The sequence below is a fragment of the Cydia strobilella genome, chromosome 5 (assembly GCF_947568885.1).
Source record: "Cydia strobilella chromosome 5, ilCydStro3.1, whole genome shotgun sequence".
Taxonomy (NCBI): Eukaryota; Metazoa; Arthropoda; class Insecta; order Lepidoptera; family Tortricidae; genus Cydia; species Cydia strobilella.
This window is the reverse complement of record NC_086045.1, coordinates 9,052,800-9,075,106: the sequence shown is the minus strand read 5'-3', so window position 1 is coordinate 9,075,106 and position 22,307 is coordinate 9,052,800. Positions and strand designations below refer to the sequence as shown.

At 37.7% G+C, this 22,307-nt stretch overlaps 1 protein-coding gene across 2 annotated transcripts in view; it reads right to left on the bottom strand.

Moving 5' to 3' along the window:
• The window catches only part of LOC134741652 (protein O-mannosyl-transferase Tmtc3), a 173,400-nt gene extending 151,717 nt beyond the window's left edge, over window positions 1-21,683 (bottom strand). For both annotated transcript variants that reach the window (XM_063674508.1, XM_063674509.1), the window contains exon 1: window positions 20,995-21,683. In XM_063674508.1, the coding sequence (XP_063530578.1) occupies window positions 20,995-21,297 (303 nt within the window). In that variant the 5' untranslated portion in view covers window positions 21,298-21,683. The remainder of the gene's footprint in view (window positions 1-20,994) is intronic.
• Between the last annotated feature and the right edge of the window lie 624 nt (window positions 21,684-22,307).

Sequence of the window (22,307 nt, the reverse complement as noted above, 5' to 3'; positions counted from 1 at the left end):
TTACCATTAAACCTATAATTTTGTGCCAGACCTATAATCAGTGGTCAGCATGCAAAATAACTCTGGATTGAAAATTACATTAACTTACTTTTGATTTGTACAGTCACCTTTGCATGATTTACACTGGGCTGTGCATGGTAAGCTGACGCGACGACACTCACAACGCATAGTTTCGCAGCCAGATTTGCAGCCACAATGGTCCAAGAGGCTTAATTGCGACCAAATCGCTGTAACTGCCGACCATTCCGCAGTCCAACTCTCTTTTTCCTCAGTCCATCCCCAAGAAGATGGACATGGTATGGAAACTTCTGGTTTCATAGCGTTTCCCCATATATGGCCCGCTTGGTAAGTGGCTCGAAGTGCATGTTTATAGAGAGCAGCTGATGTAGGTGGCAGGCTTGACACAAGCTTGTTTTTTGAAGCAAACAAATATTTGTGAACTTCAATTACGTTTATGTGTTCCGTTTGGCCAAACAATAACACAAATCTAGGGTTACTTTATACTAAAATTAAAATATGTAGTTACACACCTGACAACTGACAAAATCAAAAACTTAAAAGTTGACATACTCCTATTTTCCCGTCTTTATATAGTGGCCAGAGAAAGGCAGCTTGATCTGAACGAATTCTTCCCGTACGAAAACCAAATTTGTCCACCTTCGTTGTCAGTCAATGGAGGGCGTCGTTCAGGGAACAAATCTGATTTGGCCGAGAAATTAGAACCTGCCAACCCTGCCACCTACATCAGCTGCTCTCTATAAACATGCACTTCGAGCAGCTTACCAAGAGGGCCATATATGGGGAAACGCTCTGAAACCAGAAGTTTCCATACCATGTACATCTTTTTGGGGATGGACTGAGGAAAAAGAGAGTTGGACTCCGGAATGGTCGGCATTTACAGCGATTTGGTCTCAATTAAGCCTCTTGGACCATTGTGGCTGCAAATCTGGCTGCGAAACTATGCATTGTGGGTGTCGTCGCGTCAGCTGGCCATGCACAGCCCAGTGTAAATCATGCAAATGTGGCTGTACAAATCAAAAGTAAGTTAATGTAATTTTCAATCCAGGGTTATTTTGCATGCTGACCACTAATTATAGGTCTGGCACAAAATTATAGGTTTAATGGTTATCAACTAGGCACAAAAATAATTCAACAGTAATCTACAGCAACCAGTTCATGTATGATCAGTGATTTTGTAGTATTGGAATGGTACGAGTACTTAACAAAACGACTTTTCTTTTTCAGTTTTACATCTACCGGTGAACCATATAATTTGACATCACCTAATAATAATTAGTTGCCCGTTTATTTTTGTATTTAATACACTGACAATTATCTGATTCAATTCGGCTTATATGTATCCTAAGTATGCATGTAATATTGCTATGCCCCCACGGGGTCCATGTGGAACTACCAAGAATTTGTAATACCTATAAAACCATGGTTGCAATAAATAAATATCAAATATGAACCCGAAGAGGACATCAAAGTTTTTTGTTTACAAATGTAGTCACTTTAAATAAAAATAATTCCTAATTTTAGATTTGTTATATTTTTTTGTAATTCACCACCAGGAAAAAACTTTATTCAGTTTTTATTTATAATTTTTTTATTTATTAAAATAAATCGGGTGATTTCTTTTCATATGACACATTTCATATTAAAATCAGTGCACTTACTGCGGTAGAAGATTTCTTTTAAAGGATTTATTTGTAAGAACGTGCATAATTGAACTTAAATATTTCGTGAAGAATGAAAGGTATGGGTGTCGGGTTTTTTTGTAATACTTTTATATACTCAGTACTATATATATATTTATTAAACTATTCATGTTCCATAATTTTTTTTTAAGAAATCAAGTAAAAACTATCAATCGAGTAAGAAAAAAACTTAAGATGCCGTTTTTTGCCAAAAGGGTTCAGTATATGTTTTATGAGTATTTTTTATAAGTAATGTATATAATGAGCTTTTATTTGAAATATTAAACATTGAAATCGGTCAAATAGTTAAGCTTGTAGAATTTTTTGAAATATATTTTGAAGAAATTTACACTCACATTCAAACTTTTATATTTCGTGAAGTATGAGAGGTATCGGTGTCGGGTTTTTTTTATAATACTTGTTATTTATTTAGTAATATATACATGCATTAAGCTATTCATGTTCCATACATTTTTTTTGAGAAACCAAGTAAAAGCTATCAATCGAGTAAAAAAAAAATCTTAAGATGCCGTTTTTTGTCGAAAGTAATCAGTATATATTTTTTGAGTATGTTTTTAAAAGTAATGTATATAATGAGCTTTCATTTGAGATATAAAACATTTAAATCGGTTCATTGGTTTAGCTTGTAGAATTTTTTGAAATATTTTTTAAAGAAGTGGCGCCATCTCTGTTCCTAAGGGGTGAAATTTGCGCTGCTGCGGGTCAAATCACTCAGTTTGGTCCCTACTAGCACTGTGCAAAGCGGCTTGCTTTTATCATGAAGTGCAGCATCCGGGCAAAAAATGGCCATAACAAGTATGACTACTTGAAAAGTTCTCGGTTCATTTTAACAAACATACATATTTCGTATATGTAAATACAAGGTACTGTCATTAGCTCAAGATCTTTGTACAATGGTCTGCAAGATGTCATAATATCAACATCGCAAATTGCTCTGATGCATTGCTTTTGAGCTATCAGCGCTCGATTTGCATGGCACGAGTTTCCCCATAGGATGATGGCATATCTAAGTAGGGAGCAAACATAGCCAAGAGTACGCTTGTATATCTGCCTTCTTGCTACAAGTTTTTACCAGTCTCCACAAAGCATATACAAAAGAGTTTATCTTGCCACACACTTTATCGATGTGACTTACCCAAGAGCACTTGTCGTCTAAAATAATGCCCAGAAATATTGTTTGACATGCTTCTTCTATAGGTTCATTATCTAAAGATACCCTAAGTGGCAGTTTTTTAGCATTGTGATTTATGAATTGTAAGTATGTTGTTTTCCTTATATTTACATTTAAGTTGTTGTATAATGTCATTATAATATTTATTTATGTCAGAGAATGGGATAACAATAGATACATCGTCAGCAAAAAGTATGCAGTCATATTCAGTTATATACAGTTAGGTACCGTGAAACTGCCCAACTTAGGCTTGGACTTGGAAGGTAAATCTCGCATCAGCCAATGGAAATGGGACTGTGTTAAAAATGCTTTTCCTATTACTATTAAGTATTTTTTGAAAAATGTACTCTCCAGTCCAGAGTAAAAATAACTTCGGTCTACAACGTGCATATCCCAATTGAAAAAAGTCTTCCATTAATTATGCCGTGATTTTAGCAAATTTTATTGCATGTATACCACTTTTTTTTTAATTTTACTTCTCGACATTGTCACTTTTGCGGTATTTAAGAATATAGTAAGAGCGTTTGTAGGGCCACCCGTTTTTATCCATTTAAACGGAGCGCTGAACTAAGATAGCATTAGGTTTTATCGTCTCTTCTCACGAGACGTGATAGTATTGCGGCAATAAATCTAAAACACAGCTGCATCTCCAGTTCTTGAAATTCAAGTAAATTCGTTCAACGCGGCACTTGTAATAAACGACATGCAGTAGCGGCAAAAAAACTATCATATCACACACGGACACACGGTCACAACACACAAGTGATACAAGTGTGCTTCGTTGGTCATTACACACGAGGCGATATTGTAATAAGAAAGCCGATGTTATTTATTTATTTATCGTATGGCATTATGTCTGCCGCATGCACCCTGAAAGGTGGGCCAAAATGGTTACCGAGTGGGACCCACGGAACACCATAGATGGTGCTGGCCGGGGTGCAGGCAGGCCGAAAAGGAGATGGCGGGACGACTTAGACGCATTTTATCCGGATTGGCGGGACACTACAAACGACAGGGTCGAGTGGAGGAAACGAGGGGAGGCCTTTGCCCAGCAGTGGGACACTAAATTAGGCTAGTAAAAAAAAAATGGCATTATACACTGTGTTTTTAGTATTAACATGCAAATCATAACTTAAATTTAGCATTCCGTAAGTAGTCGATAGCGTCGCTCGTGAGGTCTTTGAAATCCATGGGTGACCCCTCATACTTGGTTATGGGGCATTCGAAAACCATGTGGTGCAGTTTGTTTAGGGTCTCCGCAGTCGCATTTCTCAGCATCAGTCCAGCCCCATTTTTTACGCAGGTGGGCGCAGTGATCTATTCCGGTTCTTATACGGTTTAAGGAACACCAGACACGACGGGCCTCTTTAAAACCACGCGGGAATTTACGGGGATCAAGGTGAAATAGGTCTGCGGTTTCGTTTTTTTGCTGCCCACTCTAACCAGGCGGTTTGGACGTTCCAATCAGTCGAGGGATCGTGCACGAGTAAGGCTGGTTGATTTCGGGACTTAAGTCTTGGCGATCTGAAAATTCTGAAAAGCCGATGTATGTAATGACCAATGCACATGCGTTTCATAAGACGTTTTTTAACACACTTGCGAGGAAAAGAAGGAAACTCATATATTAACTTAAATGTTAATATATTTTTCCTTTTTTTATTGTAGGACGTACCACATTATTACAATCTACAAATTGAAAATACAAATATCAATCACAAAGAAAATCAACGATGATCAACTCTGGTCAACATGGGACTCGAACCCATATCCTTGGATTGCCGGTCCAATGCGTTACCAATTGCGCCAACTTACAACTTATATATTAATCAAATTTTAATTGTCAAAACAGTAAGTCTAAAATCTGTCATACTGCCCGCCGCGCCTCGACTTGCCGCTGGCTTGCCGGCCGGGCCCCGGCAGGCGGTAAAACGTTGTACGATACATGTGTGAATAGGCAATTCGAAAGTTTCGAAACTAATGGCCATTGTTTTAAATCGACACGACGAGCTCCTATTTTTCACTTGTATTGTAGTACATTACAATACTATTATGAATGTTTTGTTTTTAATTTTTTTATAATTATCATTTAATTTAGCTTTTAGTATCTTTAAGTATCTCTAACTGTTTATTATCCCTACAAGTGTTTGTCTTGTCCCATAGTTTCGCTTACCCCACCTAACCTTAGCAAAAATACACAATATACCACTTTAAACACTCGCGTTTTGAATACATACGTTAATGTCAGTAACGGGTCTAACGCGATTAAATCTTCCGTGACCATAGCTAGTGCAACCTGGCTGAAACGTCGGAAAAAGGTAAAATAATGAAATTTAAAGATAAAGATTCTTTATTTGCAAGAATACTTAATTCTAAAATACAAGTCGGTCATTAATCGCGTTAGACCCGTCAATGACATTAATTAAAAATACACAACCTGGTGTATCTCCTGTTTCCTGTTTCCAACACGTCTGACAAGCTAGCTGGCGGGCGTCTATTGTCTACCTATAAAGCGTTATGATATTGACAAGATAAAACAAGATGACCAGCAAAAACTAGCGAAGCTGGACCTGTATAGGGATCTACACGAACAGGGCCTGTTTAAATACTCAGTCGAGACATGGGCGCCGGGTTCGGGCGAACTTGCTTGGCACCGCGCCTTGGCCCAGTCGCCTGTTTTATTGTGCCCGAGCCAAGAACTACGATTTACCCCATCTATATTGGCATGCCTGTAATATCCTACTCGCGGCAAATAACGCATAGATGCCCCGATTTATGCTATAACGTTGAAATAGCGAGAGGGATGCGTAATAGGGTATTTGAATTTTTTTTATTAATGGTATCAGTCGATCAGGTTTGTTTTGAGGATCAAATGTGTATGGGATCCATTGTCTTAAAGCAATACAAAAGTCACAAATGATGGTCAAAGTCTGGCACCCGCACTTTACTGACGAAACGCTTCTAACAAAATGGCAATACAGCGTGACGTCGACGTCACCATGTAACGTCGCTATTGCTTAATAGAAGCCAATATTGCAAAAGCTATTTGTCCCATTGAATAAGTAATAGTTTATTCCACATAAATACGTACCGTATTTATTTGCCGGGCAGCCGTATTATAATCGATGGGTTTAAGCAAACAGATCGAACAATAAAACTGCCGAGCGGTTTGAACAATAAGTACCTTTCGTGTGTACACTGCGAGCGAGAGCCAACATTGTGACTTGATTGAACATGGCACAATGGCGCCATGCGTTTAAACAATGCGAGAGTAATCATTGAGAACTGAAACAAGCTTTCATATGCGAACTTGCGTTCCTTCCCTTCCGTAACGACCGGTGGCATTTTGTACAATTTATTTAATGTGTTTTACAAAATATGCAATTACATCAGATACAATTTTACAGTTTTATCGCGACATAATAAAACGGGTCTAAAACGGAATCTACTTCTTCCTGCCCTTATTGCACGTTATGTGCGGTTGGCACAATGTTTTTCTCTTCCATTCTCCACTATCTTTCGTCACCTTAGCACTCACTCCTTTCTCATATCCTTTTTCACACAATCCATCCATCGTTTCTTGGGGCTACCATCCGCTCTCCGTCCATCAACATTCATCCCTAACATTCTTATTGAAGTAGTTCTTCCAGCGTTTTTTATGTTCTTGTCATCCGTCAAAATCTTTCCCGCTTCGTCTCTCATACATTTCATAAGATTTGTCTTTTGCATTCCTCTCTCTCTCTCTCTATCTTGTTATTCTGTAAAGGTCTTATTCTAAAAGGTTATTAAGTCAACATTTAAACAGTTCAGCCACGCTGCTGACTGACTGCTGAGTTGCAGCAGGTCTTCTCTTGCCTGTAAGAGTGCAGATGGCAACGTTCGATGATGTGCTCTATGCTTTGAATGTACTCGCCGCATTCACACAAGGCTGAATCTTTCAATTCCCACTTGTTTAAGAAATAATTGGGGACACCATAGTTTTCGGGAAGATCGAGCCCCGGAATAATACATATATTATAGATATAATTTATCCAGAAATATTTTAGGATAAAGAGAGTAGAGTTACGATATTATATTTTACTAGACTAATCAGGTTTGTAAAAATCAGGAGACATCTCACAAATGTGGTATTTTCTATAAAAAGGGACCTTATTGTCGATGGCGCTTACGCCCATTATTAACGATGCTCCGATATAAATACAATGCCGCGCGGCGCTGTGCGGCGTAAGCGCCATCGACCATAAGGTCCCTTTTCATAGAAAATGCCCCAAATTTGTAATTATCTGATTACGTTATGCGTTGTATTACTCTGCCTCTCTCGTTTATTTAGTAGATTATGGCAGACACCAGGAAACGCCAATTGTGGATGACCGATTTTATCAGAAGTTGAAAATCGAAAAATCTGAAAACTGTAACATTAATATACTTGCCTACTTCTTAGATGACAAAGTTATATTTGCAGTTGGTATATAGAGATCTAACAATATTAATTTTGTAACTATTTCTTACCTAGTATTCGTATTTGTACCTATTCGTAAAATTCAAAAAGTGCTATTCGTATTCGTAAAAGTAATCGTTGCATCACTAGTTTTTAGTGTTGAACACTGATTTTCATACACCCCCAGCCTCGTTCATAAAAATATGCGATATTTATGTTTGAAGTATGTCTGTTATTGCGTGGGAGCTTTGACGTACAAATTGAATTAGGTACTTCAAAATTAGTTCTAAAATCCAAACTGTTGGTGGTTATTAAACATTTACCACTGGTTTTATCTGAGCAAGATAGAATTTACTTTACAAAAATAAACTAAATTTGTGAAATTATGATAATTCTACCGACATATTTAATTGTATCTGTTGCACAAAGTTTTATATTATTACCGAGTGGATTGAAATCTAATGTTCGTGTAGGTATTCTTGAAAAATTGAAATCATGTATTATTGACCAGCAGGAGTTCATTGAAGTAATAAAATGCCACATTTGTCGGGAAAGTTGTGTGCAATTGCGGTCTAAACGGCGTGACCCGTAAAGATTTTACTTGACTACAGCTTCGTGATCCGCCGCATTTTGCGCTCGTATGATTTCCTATTATATATTTCCTACTATAATAGAAATTCGATGGTCATGCGGTTAATTTTAGCAGGAAACTGTTAGTAATTTCACGCTGGGTATTTTAGAACAAACACAAATAGAAAATAAATTCAATTTACAATTTAATCGATCGAAGAACTTGGTTACTTGTAAGCTATGTTGTAAAATTAAGAACCGGAAAACAGTAGGATTAAAAAAAAACCGGCCAAGTGCGAGTCGGACTCGCGTTCCAAGGGTTCCGTACATTACACAATTTAAACAACGTATTTTTTTAATGTGAAACGTAAGTAAAATGTCTTTTAAAAAACCCGTAGGGGTCGGATCAAAAACTAAGTAATTAAGTCCGGCTCACGCTTGACTGCACACTTCTAATAGGTTTTCCTGTAATCTATAGGTAAAGATCTATTTTGTTTATTTTTTTTTTAAATTTAAGACCCAGTAGTTTCGGAGATAAAGGGGGGGAAAGGTAATTTTTTGCCTATTTTCTTGAATAACTTCTAAATTGTTTATGCTAAAATTATAAAAAATATATATTAGAGATTCTCACAATGAACTCTTTTATTTGATATGTAACACGATACAGTTTGAAAAACCTTATTTTTTAATTTTCTCATTTACCCCCAAAAGTGGCCCCCATGTTTAAAATTCATATGTTTACGTTACATGTTCGTCTTTGGGTCACAAACTTACATATGTATACCAAATTTCAACTTAATTAGTCCAGTAGTTTTGGAAAAAATAAGCTGTGACAGACGGACAGACAGACGCACGAGTGATGCTATAAGGGTTCCGTTTTTTCATTTTGAGGTACGGAACCCTAAAATAGACAGGTGCAAGTAAATTACGATTTACGATACAATGATACTTTATTTGTTTTACAAGGGAGCAAAGTTGTTGATTAAACTCTCGTGTTAATATTAATACCCGAGCAAGCGAAAGATTAGAAAATTGAACCACGAGCGTAGCGAGTGGTTCGAAAAGTGGAATCTGGAGCGTTGCGAGGGTTTAACAAATTTTGCCACCGAGTGAAACACAATAATTTTCACCACACCAACGCATGAAAATACTAAGTATGATTAATACTATTACCTATTCTGTGCTAAGTGTAAATTATTAAACAAAATCCATTAAAAAATAATGTTCATCAACATTTAAAAGTTAATTGTACCAGCCAACATAAGGAAACAACCCAAAATATGCATTTGATTACTTTGCCACACATGTGGATAAAATGCAACTTTCTCATCAGTTTTTGAACAATCAAGAGAGCCTTTACCAGCTGGTCCGGTGAAAATTACATAATTCCCTAGCGGCATGGTACCCGTACCCGTACCATTATTAGACCGGATGTATTTGTTCTTATTTTTGGCTTATATCATGGTATAAAATTACATTCGAGGCGATACCACTGCATTTTACCATATTTACTTTTTCGGCCGCCTCCGTTGCTGCTAAGTACCTACACGGAGGTTCGAGAGAATTAAAACAAATTGCATCCCATCCCTTTCTGGCTCAAAGTATTTTTTTGATAGACCGGTTGGCTCTGAACGAACCAGTTCAGTAAGAATAAAAATCCATTATTAATACATATTTTTGTTTTTATGTACACTTTAAAAGGTTTAATAACGAAGCTAACTACTAAACTTATTTTTAGTTTAAGCGTAAAAGTGAAGACGATATTTTTATTGTCACTGAGTCGAAAACACACATATTAAGTAATAGGGTTATTTCATTTAGGTAGATAAATTAAATAATTTCAAATCAAATTTAAGGAAAAACAAAAAAACAAGATCAAATATATTTCAGCGCTTTAGTTAAGTTAAAACCTAATTAGTCAGGACTGATAATAAGGTAGAGTAGCGTAGGTAAGGTAACATGACGGATTCGTAGTATTCGAACACTGCACTCGGAGTCGGAGGCACAGATAAAATTAGCTTACCATTCGCCCGTGCCGGCGTCCAAGTAATTGTAACGACAAGACACACGGGATCCACGCCGTCCAGGAACCTCGAATGCGATAACTTGCGCTGACGTTGATTTATGTCTCAGTTTGTTTGTCCTGCCCTGGTTTATCCCGATCCAGGGATATCAAAGATAAAGATAGCTAGTGTTGGTTACAAATTACTGGATGAAATTCCCGATGGCGGTAATTTGCAAAAAGGTACCGTGAAGTTGTTCAACGGTACACTAGACATCTTTATTCTTTAAAAAATATATATAATGACTTAGCAATCTCACTGATACGGAAATAGATCTTTTTTTTTCCTGAAAGCTTCTTACGCATTAGTCTTATTTAAAAAACCGTCTTACGTATGAATGAATGGCGGCCATACCCCGGTTGACCATTACCATACCAGTTTTAGGCACATTTGAACCTTTACTATCTATTTTTATTTAATTCATAGTTTGGTAACTATTTTACAATAAAACGAAGTTATAAATACTTACAGGAAATCATTCCCACACCGGAGTTCCGAGGTAACAAACATTTAAAACAATCAAAACGAAATTCAAAATCTCCCTTTGGAATTTTTAAGTCGATTATAAATATAAGGACATCGCATTGCGAAGATAAAACTTCATGACAAGCCGATTTTGCGTGCACACATACTCACTTATCGGGAGCAGTTCACCGCTCGCCCGCCTTCGGTTTTGTAATATGTGTGCGAAGCGCGGATAAATAGGTACGGGTAGGATAAATGATAAATCGGTGTGCTACGAAATCGCAGTTCTCAGCGAATTTATCATATTTTTTAACTATGGTTGTGACGTTTATTAATTAGTTACAGCAACACTATATATATATATATGAACCATGTGGTGAAGTTCGGTTCCCTTGCCCAGATCTCTATCGGCACGGGCGTGAGATCTCTAGGGTGGCCAAAGACTCCGGCGACCGGTCGATAGTGGCACGGATATATTGGCACAGAGGGTCCACTGTAAATAATAAATAAATAATAGTACATTATTGTCGAGGCTCGGAAGTAGCTACTTGCTGGCTGAGGATTCGTTTTAAACGGACGACCTTGGGAGTCCGTTTAATTGAATCCGAAGCCAGCAAGTAGCCTTCCTGCCGAGTCATATATAGTGCTTTTCTCAAAAATGGCGCAATAAATACAAATATAATAGAAATATTTTACAGAAGCAACGTTCTTACGTATATATTTTAACAGAAAAAAGTAAAAACAATTGATAAGATTTGCTTTGCCGCCTTTTTATTTTTTTTAATTGAAAAACGAAGTGTATTTTTCTGCCGAAAATACGCCAACCTATTTGAGACAGCTAAATAGTCGCAGTACCAACATTATAATAATAAGTACTGATCATCTGTTTGGCTGTTTAATGGACCTATGCCTTCATTTGATATGGCCACTTCAACTTTTAAAAAGTTTGGAACTCGACAAATAATGGAATTTGTATGCAACATTGCAGTCCCGAAATCGAGACTGCAATGTTTTTAACTTTTTAATTTTTTGACTGACCATAAACTACGCACTTCGCGACCTAATTTGTAACCGGCAACGTCGACTTTGCCGTCCATTTTTGAGACAAAGTTCTTTAATGCATAAATGCATATAACACTCACGAAAAAATATCCGCTTTCATTACACAAGTAAATGCCCTTACCAGGGTTTGAACCAAGATCACTACAAGGCCAGGCAGGTCGTCAAATAGGCTTTTTGAATCAAACTCAGAAATATCTTAAACTTAAGTCTTTAGTACCATTGGAATGTTTTAGTAATTAAAAAAGGTTAATTCTGCAGTATCAATATATTTATAATGATTTGCGACAACTTTTCCGGCAACACAGACAGCATGCATCAGGAGAACGAGCAAAATGTAAACTGCGTGTTAAAAGTTTTTGACCCCGTAATCGTATAACGATATCCTTGCATCCAAAGCAGGTTTATTTGATCTAATATTATACATTTACAAATAAGTGAATATTCTGTACTTACCAACGCTGTGATTGAACCGATTGGTTTTCAACAGATGTTGCAGTTTGCTCCACCGCATTTGTTTATAAAGAAAATCGTAACGGCCTCGGAATAAAAGTGGAAAGGGACGAACGAATCGACAAATGGTTTTGATATACATCAACCTAAATGGGGTTCCCTAATCTTAAAGGATTTTTCGGCTACCCAAGGATTAAGGAATATTTTATAAGGGTAAGTAATATAATATACAGCAATTATAAACATAAAATTCACAAGATATACGCTCCCTTTGTATAATTTTGAATAACATAAGATTTGCATTATATAAAACCCGAATTGTATAACATAATAGATAGTTAAGTAAGTGATTAAGTAATATAGATCATTTTATGTTGTATAAAAGTTAAATTCCATAAAAACTATATAGTCGAACGAACGATCATAAATCATATCAGTTAGTAGCTCTAAGAACATAAATGAATAATAAATTTTCTGAAGTTAGTTAACAATTAAAGGTATAGCGCGTAACGGGTACGAGTGCGCCGCGAGCGCGTAACGATCTCGCCGCGAGCGCGTAACGATCTCGCCGCGAGCGCGTAACGATTTCGCCGCGAGCGCGTAACGATTTCGCTGCGAGCACGCAACGTATTTTCAAAGAATCCCAGTACCTCCATACTCCATACTCCCGTTTCTGTCGAAGATCGCTGAAGCGGTGGCTCACAAACAGTTGTCAAAGTTTATTTTCTCGCACAAATTTCTCAGCCCCTTTCAGTCAGGTTTTCGGCCGGGACATAGCACTGCGCTGCTCAAGGTGACCGAGGACATAAGACGTGGCATGGAGAACCAAATGGTCACTGTACTTATTCTTGTGGATTTTTCTAACGCTTTTAACACTGTCGACCATCAAATTCTCCTCGCCCTTCTTGAGCACTTTAACGTGTCGCCGGGTGCTTTAAATTGGTTCTCGTCCTATCTTTGCGGGCGTCAGCAGGCGGTACGGGTTGATCGCGCTTTGTCGGAATGGTGTGACCTAGCCACTGGCGTGCCCCAAGGAGGTATCCTTTCACTATTGTTATTTTCCATCTCCATCAATTTTCTTACTCCGGACCTTCGCTGCTCGTACCATCTTTACGCCGACGACCTGCAACTTTATGATCATTGTAGCGTTACTGACCTTGCTGCTACTGTTAACAAATTAAATCTGGACCTCTTGCATATTCAGCGCTGGTCTGAGAAGTTCGGTCTGTTTGTTAATCCTTCCAAGTGTAAGGCCATTGTCATAGGCGGCGAACGTCAGCTTGCGAAAATCGATTTTACACCTCCCGTATATTTCAATGGCACTCCGATTCCCTACAGTCAGAGTGTAAAAGACTTGGGCATCTATATAGACAGCACCCTGAGTTGGAAGACTCAGGTGGCTGAAATAAGCCGTTAAGTTACGGGTTCTCTACACGCCCTTAACAGACTCACACTTTTTACCCGTTAAAACCAAAACATTATTAGCACAGACATTAATTTTGCCCATAATTGACTACGGGGATGTGTGTTATCCGGACTTAAATGAAGAACTCTGCTCTTGAACAAATTAGATCGCTTACTAAATAATTGCATTCGGTTTATTTTCTGTCTCCGTAAATACGACCATGATTCTTTTTTCCGATCTAAACTTGGATGGTTTCCTATACGAGTTCGTCGCAACATTCGCATGCTTTGCAGCCTTTTTTCTGTCATTAATGATCTGCGATCCCCCGAATATTTGAAAGCTTCCTTCAACTACTATGGTGTTTCTCGTGTCCGTCAACTTCGCTCTACTGGCAACCTTTCTCTATCTATACCATCTCACCGTACAGGTTACATGTCCAATTCATTCTCCATTCAGGTAGCTCGCCGTTGGAACAGTCTACCTGTTAAAGTTAGACAGTATCCAAATAGATTTGCTTTAAAAAAAGCTTTAAGTGAGTACTTTGCTGGCAGAATGGCAAATTCTTAGCGTCTCTATTTTGTTAGTTTCATCTGATTTCTTATGTATGTGTATGTATATATATATATATATATATAAATTATATATGTATGTATTATACCTATGTATTATTCATATTACTTGTATTTGTTTAGTTGTATGAGTTGTGTAAAATACCTACTTTGTTTTGTAATTACAACGTGATGTTGCACCGCCTACAAGTTATCTGCTTTGCCCGAAGGTTGACTGGTAGAGAATGCCTTGTAGCATTAAGTCCGCCTTTTGTATTTGTATTTTCTTTTGTGCAATAAAGATTAAATAAATAAATAAATACCTTAGTACGCAGCGAAATTGTTGCGCGCTCGCGGCGAACTCGTTGCGCGTTCGCGGCGATTTCGCCCGCAAATCGCCATACTGTATTGTGATAAGGCGCTTAGAGTCGTCTTACGTGCAGTGTTTTAGTTTATGTTTGGTCCTGTGTAACAATATTGTTATTGTAATCCGAATGTAAGTTTTCGCATGTGTCCGTCATCAATATCATCATATCATGATATCTATTTGTTGGAACTCGGTATTTTTGCCACGGCTCACTGGAGCAGCCCGGTGTTCATTCGGCAACCAAGGCTACTGTCATCTTCCAACTCAAAGCTGAAACTGGGCTTTATTTGGACTAGTCCGGTTTCTTCACGATGTTTTCCTTTACCAAAAACCGATTGCCAAATATCAAATCATATCATGTTCAAATCAAGTTCAACCGCTAAACCACCAACGCTTAACGTCGTAAATAATTTCAAATGATTAAAAGAAACAACTAATTCACCTACTATAATATTTATCATTATCTGTCAAATATCAAATATAAAACAAGAGGATCGCATCCATATTTTTAGTCAGTTTAGTAGTTGAATGTGTTATTTTCATTACGTTAATAAACAATTTTAACTGCTTCACAGGAGGTGTAACGTCTACGAAGGTTCATAAATAACTCGCGTACAAATGAATTTCTTGAAAAGGTCGTGGAAATTAGAAGTTCACGTGAGAGTCCGGTCACGCGAGCGCCCGAACTCTTTGTTCTTATTTACTCGTTCCATTATTAACAGTCTTGGTTACAACGTTCAAATTATTCAACAGTCCTCCAGGAAACGTCACTGGCGAATCCGGCATTTAACGTAGTTTGACACGAACGCGAAAATGGGAGAATTATTGAAATAAGTATATATATTTCGACATTCACGCCAAACATTGATTGAGCGCGCTGCTCAGACGCGGCATGTAGTTATATACAAAAATGGGTAAGTAAGGAAACAATAATAATGTTTCAACATCTGTCAATAAATAATTCAGAAACGAAAAAAAAACTTATTTTATTACTTATTCCAGAATAAGTAATAAAATAAGTTTTTTTTTTTCGTTTCTGAATTATTTATTGAATATCTTATATCGTCATCATATAACAGCTTATATCGTCAGATAAGTGGTTTTGAATATACTTGTATCTCTTGTAAGTATAATACATCGATGGCTTTATACGGCTTTACGGGTATACGTCGAAGCTTAAGCTTTGACCATCATATGTGTCGTTTTCAAGCAAAAGGTACCAGATTGTCGCTTGCCATAAGGACGCTCTGACAGGTTTTTCGTATAAAGATACAAGCAATTTTCGTCCTTATGGTAAGCGACATGTGGTACCTTTTGATTGAGAACGTCACATATCATGATAAATCTCTTTCAATTATTTTATTTATATTTAGTCTCTTGTTCAGAATATAAACTTACAACGAATTCAGCGTCTGGTGCAGTGAAAAATATTACCCGTTCTTTAAAAACTTTCAACAAACTTGCTTCCTTAATAATATTATATCGAGGAGCTTGAAACTTGCACTACAAAACAGCCTCTTAGCTTCACGATATAAAAAACTTGTCGCTGCTCGTTGTCAGTACTGAAAGTACTAAAAGTTAGTCAACAAAAACTGTATACCGAAGCTTCAGTTGGAACGTGGCGAAAAACTTGTTCCATGACATTGATGGATGCGAGCAGCAAACGCGCCAACGGCCATTTTGTAAGCGGAAGGTAAACTGGCAAAGCGTACGTGTTTTAAACGAACAAAACATGCAGCTTTAAAAAAATAGTCATAGTCAAGGTCGTAATTGAAAAACAATGTTGTGACACATTTTAATTTTAATCTCCGATGTAAACAAAAGTTAGGAGCGTGGGCGGATCATTTTGAACATATATATCTATCTTTTTTTTTTTTTTTTTTCATAGCCTATATTGTGTCCCACTGCTGGGCAAAGGCCTCCCCTGTCTTCCGCCACTCGTCACGGCTTTGTGCGTGCTCCCGCCAGTCGCCACAAAAAGAGTCCAGGTCGTCTCGCCATCTCCTTTTTGGCCTGCCTCTGCCTCGGGTGATCTGTGGTGCCCATTCGGTCGCTATTTTGGCCCATCTGTCCGTGTGCATCCTACAGATGTGTCCCGCCCAATCCCACTTGAGCTTGGCGGCCTTCACACCCACATCCGCGATACCAGTTTTGGAGCGCAGCTCTGTGTTCCTTATCCGATCGGTTCTACGGACTCCGAGTATGCTGCGCTCCATTGCTCGCTGGCAAATCTTGAGTCGGGACTTTTGGGCTTCTGTCAATGACCACGTTTGGGCGCCGTAGGTTAGGATAGTCAGGATACACATGTCGACGAGTTTGCGTTTTAGTGCCAGTGGAAGATTGCCCTTCATTAAAGCCTTCATGGACCAGAAGCTCTTCCAGGCGTTTTCGATGCGTCGATCGATTTCCTTGGACTGCCTGTTATCGAAGGATGCTATCTGGCCCAGATAGGTATACTCGTCAACATATTGTATGTCCTGCCCATCTACCGTGACCCCACGTTTCGCGCCATTAGTCATTAACTGTGCTTTTGTCCTGTTCATTTCGAGTCCGACTTCAAGACTTGCCGTGCTAAGGTCTTGTTGTAGCATTTTCTCTAGATGGGGTGCAGTGTGGGAGAATAAGACAATGTCGTCGGCGAAACGCTGGTTTGTCAACCTTTTTTCGCCGACGTCAATGCCCTTTGTTTCCCACTTGTCTATCGTTAAATTTAAATAATCATAATTATTTAGCAGTGGCGCTAGTGAGCACGTTGATGGGCTCTTAACACGTAGTTCACTTCAAATTCGTTATTTCCTCTGTGACTTTAATACTGTGGTTGTTTAATTTGATATTGAAATGGACATTGAAATGGGAATTCACAGGTAGCGCTGACAGGATTGCATAGCGTTATATAGCGTACGCATATTTTGGTGCGTAGCGGTCGCGCGTCGCGCCGCGCAGTCTTTGTGGCCAAGCCTTAATCCAAATGCTGAGATCAGCAATTATAAAAAGAGCATGTAATAAATATATATAAGGGTAAATAGTAAAGGTGCCCAAAATTCGTTTGGCCCGTGTGTAGTCTAGTAGGAAGAAAAAGACTACTTGTATCTGTAAAAGTATAATAAGCAGCTAAATTTGTAAGTATAGGGGTTCGATTTCGAAACGCGCTACCTAATGACGATGAAGTACGCAGTTAAACATCACGTTAAAATTCTTAATTACATATAATAAGACGAGCAACCGAAAAATTAACCGAGGAACTAAAATATAAACTCGGCGACTAGTCGCTCAAGGCTTAGTCGCTAAGTTATTAGTCCGCTGTTTCATTACTGTAGGTTAGGTTACGTAAATATATTGTAGGTATGAAGTTGCAATAACTGTAAAAATTCCCTTGATTTTCCTGATATTACAATAGTTAGACCAAGAAAAGTCTGCAACGATTTTGATAGCACACGCAGTGCAAGTGTTATTAAACGTCAAACTTCTATGAAAATATGACGTAAAAATAACACTTGCACTGCATATGCTATCAAAATCATTGCAGACTTATCTTGTTCTACCTCTAGTATTAAATTATCTATTTTAAATTAAACAATAAAAGTTGCCTATAAATCTTGCCTTATACCTTTAAACGAGCAATTCTTTTATTTTATATATTTCGGGGATCTCGGAAACGGTTCTAACGATTTCGATGAAATTTGCTATATGGAGGTTTTCGGGGGCGAAAAATCGATCGTTAGATCTCTGGGAAAACGCGCATCTTTGAATTTTTATATGTTGTCTCCCAGATATTACTTAACTTAATAGGCGCTGCCACCACCATGGACTATAGTAGATAGATAAGACCGCAGTGTCAATTTGCCAGTAGAGGCTCAACTGAACGTGCTTTGGGGGTCCTCAATGCGCTTTAATCCCGGCCCCGAGGATGACATCACGAACGCCTGCCATTCATACTCTTAATTAATCCAGGTAAGTCTCTGGAATAGGCTATAATAGCCAACAGTGAGTCAGCCACCGAATATTCATTGAGTTGTCAACTTGTCACCTCTAATGCTTCTTAGAAGGCTAATGATTTATAAGGCGATATCGTACTTAGGTATAATCACAAGCTACGTATACCTAAGTAATCTAAGTATTATTTATAACTACAAAAGATTTCTCGTAACCTACATAAAAAATAAATAACGACGAATTGAGAATCACCTTTTGTGATTTTTTGCATTTCCTAGGTAGTTAATTTTCCTTGCGATGAATGAGTAGGTGCAGACAGTTCTCATGCCGATGCCGGGCCGGTACAACATTTTATGAGTGTTTGATTTTTGGTGGTGTTTTTAAAAATAGGTTATTGTAACCTGACTAAGGTTACAAATGCTATTCATTTTTAGGGTTCCGTACCCAAAGGGTAAAAACGGGACCCTATTACTAAAACTCTGTCTGTCTGTCCGTCTGCCTGTCACCAGGCTGTTTCTCATGAACCGTGATAGCTAGACATTTGAAATTTTCACAGATGATGTATTTCTGTTGCCACTATAACAACAAATACTAAAAAGTACGGAACCCTCGCCTCGGTGGGCGAGTCCAACTCGCACTTGTCCGTTTTTTTTATATATTTTTGGACCCCTCGTTCAAAATTTTGGTAAGAGGGCACATTTTTTTAGACTCAGTATATAAATAAATAAAAAAATACTACTTTTAAAAATTTCGACTACTTAAGTTGTTTTTTTATACCTCAAGAATTAAGATGTATTGTACAATGTGCCCTACGTTGATATATTATTTGCCAAAAGCACAATAAATAATGTGAATAATGTGTTTTTTAGTTAGGTAGGTACAGTATACCTAGATATGGGCTATAGTGTCCCCTCTAAAACGAATTTTCTAAAAAATTTACTTGTGCATGGCTCATCTAGTAGGTAAACTAGGTAAGCAGGACGACACAAAATATGAAAATACTTACATCTATCCTCGTGCCATTCAACATTTTTGCTAGGGAAGTATGAACCTAGTTGCATTTTAAATTAGTTTGAATTTCACATTCTAAATTTTATATGACAAAAGAAATGCTACTTACCATCTTCTTACTTTGTTTATGAAATTCCATTAAAACATAATGTACCTGTGTACCTACATCTCTGCAAGGTGTGGCGTCAATGATACAACTGTTGGTGTCTAAATACGAATATATTCTGTTAAAATAACGCGTACATGCTATTATATACTACAGCTGCGTACATGTGGGGGTGAGACATAGTACCACACACTACACCTCCCCCCTTAAAGAAAAAAAAATGAATAAAATATAAAACTTAATCTATTTTTTTACGTGAGCACTGAATAGTACATTTAGTAAAAATAATAAAATAATAATTACAAAAAAAAAGGATTATGCATCAAAACAAACTTATTACACTATCAAAGCAGTAGATACATTAAGTTTAAAAGAAAATTAGACATAATGAAGCACCAATGTGCTTATAAAATGTTTGGTTACAATCAAAAAATACAATTGATATCAAAATTATAAAAATCTTATAAGAAAATATTTATGTATGCCTTGATGAGGAAACGAAGCACTTGATTTTAATTATTTTTACATAATTCACTTAATACAATATACTTGAATACACAAAAATAACTACTATGTACTTATTTATGAAATAATAAATCTAAACAAAATAAAAATAAACTACAAATATGTGAACTTTAATTAATTAAAACATAGAACAAACACAACATAACAACACAACACAACACAACACAACACAACACATGAACATTTAACATTAGGCGGCATGAGTTTAGGTACCTATTTTGAATTTCATATCATTTTCATTTCATTAAAATATGTAAAATGGCTGCAGACAGACAGAAGACAAATAGATAAGGCTAGGTACTACAACTGAAAAGTTCCGTTTTTTACGACCTGGCTGGTAGGTAGGACATTCGTAGGTCAGACGTCTTGTCTGAACTTTCAAGACAGTCTACTGTGTAATTGTATTTAAGAGGAAAGGGGATGGCCGCTTCTCCATACAAACGTAGTCCCCATTTTCCTCTCTGGATATTGACACTAGAATTTTTTTTTACATAATTTTGATCTAGGTATGTCCCTACGTTAGTACGTTTGACTTTTTTAGATTTTTTGATTATTATAAAATTATGGTGCGAAATACACGATTTCATACAAATTTTTAAATGCTCAGTCCTAACTCTTATAAGTAATACCTAATTAACAATTCGAAAAACATCAAACGTAGGGGCATAGCTGTTGTGGTTGATACCTATAAAACAAATTGTGTCCAAATGTTTTCAATAATGTTATAATATCCAGAGAGGAAAATGAGGACTACTTATGTTTGTATGAAAAGGCGATTTTACACGGGTCCTCCACTTTCGTCTTAAACTAAATACGTGCCTATGCCAAACTCAATCCATCGTGGTTAATTGCGATTAATAACAATTATTACCTAATCATGTGATAGTTATAAACGAAATAAAATATTTTCATAAGGAAGTAAGTAAAACCATTTATTCACACAAAACAATAAAAATGTGCACACTACATTAAAAATAAAATACAGAATTTGAGAAAATCTTAAAAAATAATATAGTTACATGTAAAAAATCCGCAACGCAGGCTTCATCAATAATTTAATTTAATTTGTTCTTAGATGTTCATGTGATAGTTATTTGGGATTTTTTTATAATGGAATCTTTGCATGATTTGATAATATCAGATTATTGAAATAAGTACTTACCTTATGTATGGGTGTTCCCCAAAAGTCGTTCAGGAAGATGTTCGAGATTGGTGTCTGAGGTCTCAAGTCTCTATTTTCTTTTATAGCATTGATATCATCGAACACGAAACCGCAGTAGAGGCAGTTGTGGTAGACAACGATGCAGGTGAGGATGAGCACGGCGCCGAGCCCTCGGCGCGGGGTCTCAGGCCTGCAGTCGGGCACCGGGGCCGAGCTCGCCAGCCGCCGCCGGCTACGCCCGCTCCTCCTGCTGACCGCCGACACCACTCCGCCAAACCGACACACTCCACTCACGCGGTCCATCGTGAATCACTTTGACATCCTATCTTAAGTACTCCCTCCACAACACGGCAGCATCAGAGCCTGCCATAGTCCATCGAACCGAAGCTGAAACGTTCGCAGGACCGCGGCACATTAAGGTGCGGATTGGCAAAACACGATCACTAACGAAAACGAGTCTGTTTATACGGGAATTCTTATTGGAAAACGCTAAATATTAGCCGATCTAATTTAACGGGCACTTTAAACGCGCTACATTATTAATGTTTACGATGTCGCGGTGCACATGTCAAACTGACTTTCGGAATCATTGAATTTGACATTTAAGTGATTGCAACGACGCGACCGACGTGAACACACTCGCTCGTCCGGGCGGTCCGCCGATGACTGCCGAAGGGTGACGAGCGAATGCTGCGACGAGTCACGTGACCCGTCGTTTTACTGCGGGTCGTTTTGAGATGGCGCATGCGTCTTGCGAACTCTGTGAACTCCGTTGGCCGTGCCTGACTGGCGGCAAAATTGTCGCAAGACAACAATAATAACGAGTTCGACCCCTTAAATCCCTTAATAGAAATTAAAAACCGGCCATGTGCGAGTCGGACTCGCGCACCGAGGGTTCCGTAATTTTTAGTATTTGTTGTTATAGCGGCAACAGAAATACATCATCTGTGAAAATTTCAAGTCTAGCTATCAATACAGCTTGGTGACAGACAGACAGACGGACAGCGGAGTCTTAGTAATAGGTTCCCGTTTTTACCCTTTGAATACGGAACCCTAAAAAGTGTTATTTATAGGAATCTATTTTATTTATTAGGTATTACATGGTATTACTACAAACAACATTGTTCTACCTAGTTAAAGATATACCTAGTTTATAATTATGCTGTAATTATCAGGAAGTAAGTAAGTATAGTAACAAAATGGCTAATATTAGGCTTCTATAGGCGGTTTTCTGTGACTATATAGCTTTTATCGACAAAAAACCGGCCAAGTGCGAGTCGGACTCGCGTTCCAAGGGTTCCGTACATTACACA